The sequence below is a fragment of the Clinocottus analis genome, unplaced genomic scaffold, assembly GCF_023055335.1.
Source record: "Clinocottus analis isolate CAN_PGR_092001 unplaced genomic scaffold, fCliAna1.0.p SCAF_25, whole genome shotgun sequence".
Classification (NCBI taxonomy): domain Eukaryota; kingdom Metazoa; phylum Chordata; class Actinopteri; order Perciformes; family Cottidae; genus Clinocottus; species Clinocottus analis.
In genome coordinates this window covers 3,492,129-3,500,000 of record NW_027175987.1, presented here as the reverse complement: position 1 = coordinate 3,500,000, position 7,872 = coordinate 3,492,129, and the positions used below count along the sequence as shown (strand labels likewise).

Sequence of the window (7,872 nt, the reverse complement as noted above, 5' to 3'; positions counted from 1 at the left end):
ATTGCAGGTCCTTTTTATCCAAAAATGTACCGGCCCACACCTCTAAAACCCACTAATTACATCTGGTTCCTTTAATCTGTTATAAACTAGAACTATGTCTTTAAATTTGGAGCAAATTTAATCACACAAATGATCTCAATGTCTTTAGGCCAGAAATGAATGAAAAAATGTGATGTTCATCCTTCTGCATTCCACCTCCCCTTTTCCCTTGTTTCAAGGATCAGTTGAAGTTTTGCCTTCCGCATTTTATCCCTTAGAAAGCCCTTGTAGGTACAGAGAGATCTCTTAGGCTGCATATTCAGCCCACTGAACCGTGTCCTCCAACATCTGCAGGAGGCCATATTCTATCCCTCCATTCATCTCAGGCGCTCCACCCCCCGAAAGAGGAAGACATTACCCCCTCAGCTCCACGTTTCCCTGCAGTTGCTGCTTCTATTTCTGATTGCCCACATGTTTGTGAGTCCGCACACCTTGACAGATATTTTAATTGAGGCAAAGATATGCCGAAAATGTATCCGTCTCACAAGCAGACCTGTAGTCATGTGGAAGGTATGTTTTTGCAGCTGACATTCCAAACTGATTTCTTGGGTCAATTTCTTGAACAGTTAACCCCTCCTACAACACACACACACACCCGCACACACACACACACACACACACACACACACACACACACACACACACACACACACACACACACACACTTTACCCCAACCCCACCCTTCAGTGCACAGACTGCATATTTTCACATCCAGGGAACGGATATGTATGCCCATAAGCAACATTGTTGGCCTTTTGTCTGAATATTTCTTAGTTCTTCCACCAAGTGTTCTCGGAGCCAAAGGATAATTTGTTCAATGTTCTGATCTTGTTTTTTACCACAGGAACTTCGACGGGCCTATATTGATCCACCCTTACAAAATGTGTCTGTTACATGCCCCACATTTGTGTCTAAAGCAATATTTCCTTGCATGAGGTGACTCATGGTCCCAGTATTTCCCCGCCAATGTACTTAACATTTTTTCCATTCCAGAAGACAGAATGTCCAAAGCATTCAGACTAATGAAGTGTGATATATTGTTTGAATTTGTAAGGTAAATGTATGTATTTGAATCTTAGTAACACTTTATAGCAGTTTTCTTCTTTATATGGGCAAGATTAGTTCATGAAATCACTCCCAATTATCTCATGGATTTCTTTTTAAATGAAAATATAACACAGTGAAACATGTTGCATTCCTGTGTAATTTCCTGCTCTTAGATACCTAGCAAACATAAATAACAGGTCCTCATCTTTTCGGCTATCTAAGCCATCTACTATAATTGTTAGACTTTGGTCTCAATCCAACAGACATAACTTGAAGGAAGATACAAGTTTCTCCTCCTTCCAACAGCAGCCTCGGGAGACCAGAATGAAGAGTAGCCACATGTTAAATTTCTACTGAATCCAAAATGTTTGACTAATAGTTGTCATTCTGTGAGTTACAGGAATTTAGTAACCAAAGAAGACATTCTGTGCTGAATCTGGATAAGTGACAGACTAAACTTAAAAGCATTACAATGTGACGGGAAAGTTTAGCCTTACTTAGCTCATGGGAGCCAACAATCAAAACCAGGAAATCAGGCAAACAATTTCAACAAGGGCAAGCAGGGGAATCCAAAGTCCAGGAATCAGGCAAAGACACTTTAAGCTCAGCAATGAGACAATGTGGTAGTGCAACAATGAGTTTGTGCCAGTGTACATAGAGGGTGGCTGATGAGGGAATGAGGTGATTGCAGGGCAGCAGAAAGGGGCACAATCTCAGACAGCAGGAGACTTAGTGAAATGCGCCGAAAAGAGAAAAAGAAATAAAGCTGGCAAAGATAATGATAAATCAACAGTTTTTTTCACAAACTGGTATTGTGTCTGGGGTGATCCGAGTGGCAAGTTGGTAACATAAGGTTGTGTGCATTGGTTGGCAAGACCCTATGAGAACATGGAAATGAGTAGTGCTCCAAACAAAAGGCTAAAAAACAAAAACGATCACATATTTCACATGTTCAAAAACACAATCATGTATTTTCCTTCAAGAAGGTAATATATAATACAGCTCAGTTAGAGTTGTTCATGAGCAAGAAACATTTAACGCTTTGACAATTTGATGTAAAAGAAATAAGATGTAGTAACATTTGTGTCACCTGTCATACCTAACAAGGCTACAGACTGTTGTTATTGGCAGCAATGTCTGACTTTGGCATCTGTGTTGGTCATTTTTTTCGACCACAAGGTCGGTTCAAAGGAATATCTTGAAACGGTTTCAAGTCCACATCAATTTCTCTGGTTTCTCTCGGTGTAATCATGTCCGGATGCTGTTTTCTGTTGAAGCCTGTAATGGATGTAGATGCTCGACTCTCAGAAACAGACTTCAGCTGGTTCTTGTGGTGTTCAGTTATGGAAACTAACAGTTTTATTATGATTTATGGCTAGACAGGGGAAGGCTCCAAAGACATATTAAGAATTTTTTTTTCAAACATCTGAATCTCTTTATTGGCCAAATATATTACATTTACTTGGTGAAATTGGTGCATTGGCATAAGCCAAGCCATAAAAAAAGAAATAAAAGGGGAAAGGCTAGAAAAAAAGTAAAGCACGGGCGTTGGTTTCATATTGGCGGCCAGACTTTTGACAGAAGTTTGTTCTGTAAAAGAAAGATTAGAAGTGCCAAATAAAAGAATATTAGATTTGTCTTCATGTTTAAAGAATAATTTGGGACATTTATCAATACAGGCTCATAATGCACGCCTGAAAAAAAAGTTTCATTCTGAGTTCAAACATACAGCGATGTGTCATCAACGTAGAAAAATGACACACCGACGTGATATGTTTTCAAGATAACCCAAAATAGTGGGAGCAGATAAACTGAACACAAGAAGTAAGAATCAGAGGACCGCAACTTGTGGAACATTTCATCCTGCATGGACAAATATAGAGGTTGCATTACCCAAAACAAGCAAACAAACCTTTTTCTTTCAATATTGAACTTTTTAGTAGATAAAATATGTAGAGAAGACAACAAAAAATTAGCCCAATTAGGTGTTTAACCAACAAATTACAAGGTATAATATCAAGAAAAAGCCAAAGGAAACAAATTCGTAAAGGTGCTTTATACATGAGTGGGAACATTTTCCCAGCAGCTCTGAGCTATCAGTGATAACAGCGGTAACAGTGCAAACTACGACAATAGTGCACACAGAGCTAATGTTGTTGACCTGAGATTGAAACAGACAGTGGGTGCAACATTTCTGCAATAACCAAGTCAGCCGGGACGCCACACGTTATCAGCTGTAACCACCGTATGAGAGCAGCGCAGAGCATCAGCCAGGCATGCGTTAGCCGGTGGGCACGCACTAAAAGCTATGTCAACAAAGCGAGGACAAGCTTTGAAGCTACAAGACACACAGAGGGAGAGTGACTTCATTCTCTGCTCACGTAGAGATTACTATATCTTTACATAGCAGACAGTTGTTTGCAGACTTTGCAGGAGGATTTTGATGAGTCAATAGAAGCAAAATTACACTTGCATTTCAGTTTCACCGTTACAATAATAACATACTGTAAATGTAGTATTACATCTACAACAGGCATTTTTAACAGTTGTCTCTCTGGGTCACGTTAAGCTAATAAATTCAGTTTATCACAGTTTGTAGGTGTGTTTGGCATTTTGTCTGGAATCCCACAAAGAACATAACTGCTGCAAGACGGATCCAGATGCACAAGTCAGACCCGCCTACTGTCTGGTCTGAGAGTTTCCACAACTACATAGCTGCAAACCAGGGTTAATTGTGTATCTTTTAAAAAAAAATACATTATGTGTGTGTGACATTTAAATGCCAAATCAGGGCTGATCATGTAATTTGAAATCTACAGGATGAATCCTTGCTTTTGGCATTTAAATCGGTTGCAGGGCTGGTGGAGAGAATGTACTGAGCACATGAATAGAAGCAGGAGGAAGGAGGAATTTAAAGCCTCAAATAAGACAAATGAGGCTTGCCATCCTGAGTAAAGCAGCAGGAAAGGAGAAATGAGTGAGAGGTGAGACGAGTGTGAAAGAAAAAGAGGATGAGGGAGGGAGTTTGGCTGAGCGTGAGAATGACTGAAAATGGATAAACAGAGGGTGGGAGGGGAAGACGGTAAGACAGAACAAGAGAGGTGGTGGAAGTGAGTGAGTGAGAGATGGGCAGGGAGGTATAAAGAGAGGGAGGGAGTGATATAAGAGAGGCAGCCACAGAGGGAGAGGTGACAGAGTAGATTATCCTCCTCTCCTCTCCTCCTCTCTGCCAGCCTCATCATGTTCATGCTGCAGATGTTGACTGTTATCTCCCTGACTGTTATTCTTCTGGCATCTGTGGAAGGTAGGACACAACCATACTCACTATCTGTGTGTGTGCATGTGTGTGTGTGTGTGTGTGTGTGTGTTGCATGGCTTGCATGCACCCTGCAGGTGGACAGTGTGGCAAAGAGAGCGATGGCGAAGACAGAATGGGAGAGAAGAGGAATAGGGGGACAGCAGCAGCAGCAGAGAGAGAGAGAGAGAGAGGCACGGATGTAAACAGAGGGACAGAACGCGGGAGGACGAGCATCTGAAATCACACATCAGTCAACACAGAAAGAAAGAAACAGTCTCAGGGCTCAGTCGGCGTGATGGTGTCGCCTCGTCCGTTTGTTTGTTTTAAATGTTGTGGAAGCCCTGGAAGTGCGATGATGTTCCCAAAGGATGGATTTGAAAATTCCCCCATGGCATAGCAAAGCAGCCCTGTCCTATTTTGATTTACAGCTCTTATTGCTCCTGCTGCTTCCATCACACTTTAAATTGTTTACACATTTGCTTTGGATGAAAAGGCATCATGGCACACCCTCCACACAAACACACACTCCTCCTCTCTTTCTCTCACTTTCTCTGTCTGCCGTGGTCGTATGTTTCGCAGCACAATGGGATGCCATTGTAATTCCTCTGACATTCTTGTGTGTATATGTGAGTGTCCGTGAGTGTGTGTCGATATGGAACGAGAGTCATGAGCACATTCTGCAGAACAGATAACATTTGGCTTGTATGTGAAAACTGTTTCACTCTTACTCTCATTTCAAAGTGTTGGAAATCAGGATTCTATGCAGTAAATATTCATGTAAGAGGTTTGCATGTATAATGCAAATGTTATTTGTGATATTGTGCCATATTTCATACTGTTTGAAACTTTTGTGGCGTTCATGTTGAGGCTTCTTCCTCACTTGAGACAAATGTTTTCACTCTAAGATGACTATAATAAAACCAAAGGTTTGAAATAGAAAAAGCCATCATAGTTAATTGAGCTTGACACCAGGAAACATTTGGATAATAGTGTAAACTAGCTTTTGTTTGACACCTTTTTCTTGCTCTTCTTTCTCTTTGTCTGTTTCTTTGTTCACTAGGTAAAGGCGTGCAGATGCAAAGAGATGTCCAGTGCTGCATGTTGTACTCCCAGGGTAAGGTGCGTACCAAAGATGTGTTGCGGTTTGAGGTGCAGACGGAGGGGCCCGACTGCAGTATACAAGCCATCATGCAAGTATTTCAACTATCCACTCCTGGAGCTAAAGAGCACACAGCAATCTGCAGGCATGGAAAATATGCCTCTCGTTAGAGGAGGGCAGAGCCGGGCTGAGAGGCATTGTCATCTTTCCAGGTCATGTTGTTATGGCAGGGCTCTGAGCTGCATTTGCCAGGGAAGTAAGAAAGGAAATATGTGGGAATAACAAGCCATCTGAAAATACCTTTCGAGCCAGCTGAGTCCTGCCGCAGCCATTCAGTCAGAACAGCAGGGTTTAGTTAAGTAAACCCTTCTGCATTGTGATACCTATTGTTTCCAGCAGGTCAGAGAAATCTGATGTAGCCAGGGAATGAGCAGCTTGCTTTTTTATGTGGTCCAGTTCACAGAAACATAGAATTCTTACACAGGGGTTTCCTTTGGTCCTTTCTAATTTAGTTGTTCTCCAACCTCTTTTTTTTCAACTTTGCCCACTTTTGATCACAGTTTGACTTGTTTCTTCCTGAGAAAGAAAACATTATTTGACTTTATTTCCAGCCACCCTACAGCATCTCCTCTTTGCAAAGCCTTTGGGTTAAAACTGGCAGGCGTTGCTACAGCTGACAGACATCTTTTGAGTCCTCTACAGTATTGCTGATTTTTTTCTTCTTGGCAATCTTGAGCCACCAGTCTTGTATTTAAAATCTGGGGTTTATGCAGAACCGTGTCCTGCCATCCTGTGTTGTGTAGTAAGTATTGTGTTCTTTTTATAGTCTTTACACAAAGAAGGCGGTGAAGTGTGCAGACCCCAGAGACCGGAAGGTGAAGAGGTTGTTGAGAAAGCTCCTGCAGAGACAGAGAACCAAGGCCCACCGAACCATGTGGCTCCTTCCTCATGACAACCTGCCCGTGATGTCAGAGGTACGTGACACAACCATCAGAAATAAGCTATACTGTATTTTGAACGTAATCAAATAAAACAGAATTGAATCAAATGCATTCAGTCAAAAGTGGACAATGTGATTAATGATGGTTGATTTGAAATATCAAGAGAGATTTTAATGTTATTTCCATGCTCGGGATTTCCAGGACAAGAAAGATAACTGGGCGGTTCTCAATGTCGAGTGATGGAGCGCCGTCAGATATGGAGGAAAACTCATAGTCATAAGTATGTTTTTTTTTTAAAGCAGGATCGTATAATATGTGAAGGTAACTCTCTTCAATTACTCATCCATTGTTTTTGCATACTTTTCAACAGGCCAAGTATACTTTCAGCAGCTTGTCATTTTACACGGCACAGCTTGCTGACTCTCCAGTCGTCGCGTGTCTCTCTCTATCTACACTATCTGTCTCCCTGGGACCAGACCTGGGCAGCAATACATTTAAATGGCTTTAGATATTTAAACATGAACTGTGCTTGAAATACTCTCAAACACGTGACTGGACAGAGGTGTATTTACTTGTAAGATTAGTTGAATTGATTTTTTTTTTCTTATGGCTCATACTGTTATTTGCCAGAGTCTGCCTGGAAGTGTCTCCCTCTGCAACATTACTTCTCGTGAGTGATGTGAAAAAAAGGTGTAGTTAAGCAAATGAAAAACGACCAGTGATATTACTGTTTATTATAAAAGATACTCTCTTTGCGTATTTGTGACTTGCATACCTTCAGTCATGTGCTTATAACACTGCACACACTGTTTGACAGGTGGAATCAAAGTGGGGTCAGAAAAAAGCTTTCACCCGCTGGATGAAACTTACTGTGTCACACAAAGAGCAAATGTTCCTGATATTTTGTCCACTTTATGTATCGACTGTTGAAAACCCATAAAACCCCAGTCAATCCTTTAAAATGAGGCCCTCAGGCATCTATCAGAGATTTAAAGGGTTATTTACAGTTTGCATTCGTTTTTCCACCAATAGTCAGTCACTAAACTATGCCAAAGTATTCATGATTCTATTCACCATATGGCAAGGCTGTTAAAACCTAGAGGGCTCAATTGTGTGTGTGACGCACACAAGTATTGTATTGTAGAAGAATGCACTGTATGTTATCTCAAGTGAACTATTTTATAAATAAATCTGAAATAATAACTGGAGCTGTCTTACTGTCTTTTTCTGTGCATCCATTGTGTGTCTGCACGTCCAAATACATCTGAAGCAGATAGATAGATAGATAGATAAAGAGATAGATAGATACATAGATAGATCCATAGATACATACATAGATAGATAGACAACGATACAAATACATTTACAGGCAGACATAGCTGGTAGGTACCGTTTGCTCAAAAGTAAAGAGACATAGCAAAATCTGAACAATAAGAAAATGTACTGG

The 7,872-nt window shown here is 40.9% G+C and overlaps 1 protein-coding gene across 1 annotated transcript; it reads left to right on the top strand.

Annotated features, from left to right (window-relative positions):
- Nucleotides 1–4,264: 4,264 nt before the first annotated feature.
- On the top strand, nt 4,265–7,625 carry ccl44 (chemokine (C-C motif) ligand 44). The gene is made up of 5 exons (XM_068591356.1): nt 4,265–4,391; nt 5,446–5,575; nt 6,311–6,458; nt 6,627–6,705; nt 6,796–7,625. Exons 1-4 carry the CDS (start codon nt 4,328–4,330, stop codon nt 6,663–6,665), a joined length of 381 nt encoding a protein of 126 aa, XP_068447457.1. The 5' UTR covers nt 4,265–4,327; the 3' UTR covers nt 6,666–6,705; nt 6,796–7,625.
- Nucleotides 7,626–7,872: the final 247 nt, after the last annotated feature.

What these genes read in the sequence shown, in the direction of transcription:
- ccl44 (XM_068591356.1), top strand. Translation starts at nt 4,328, where the DNA reads ATGTTCATGCTGCAGATGTTGACTGTTATCTCCCTGACTGTTATTCTT. An exon ending in TCTTCTGGCATCTGTGGAAG is followed by an intron (nt 4,392 to 5,445) that starts GTAGGACACAAC and finishes TTTGTTCACTAG; the next exon opens with GTAAAGGCGTGCAGATGCAA. An exon ending in TGCAGTATACAAGCCATCAT is followed by an intron (nt 5,576 to 6,310) that starts GCAAGTATTTCA and finishes TTCTTTTTATAG; the next exon opens with TCTTTACACAAAGAAGGCGG.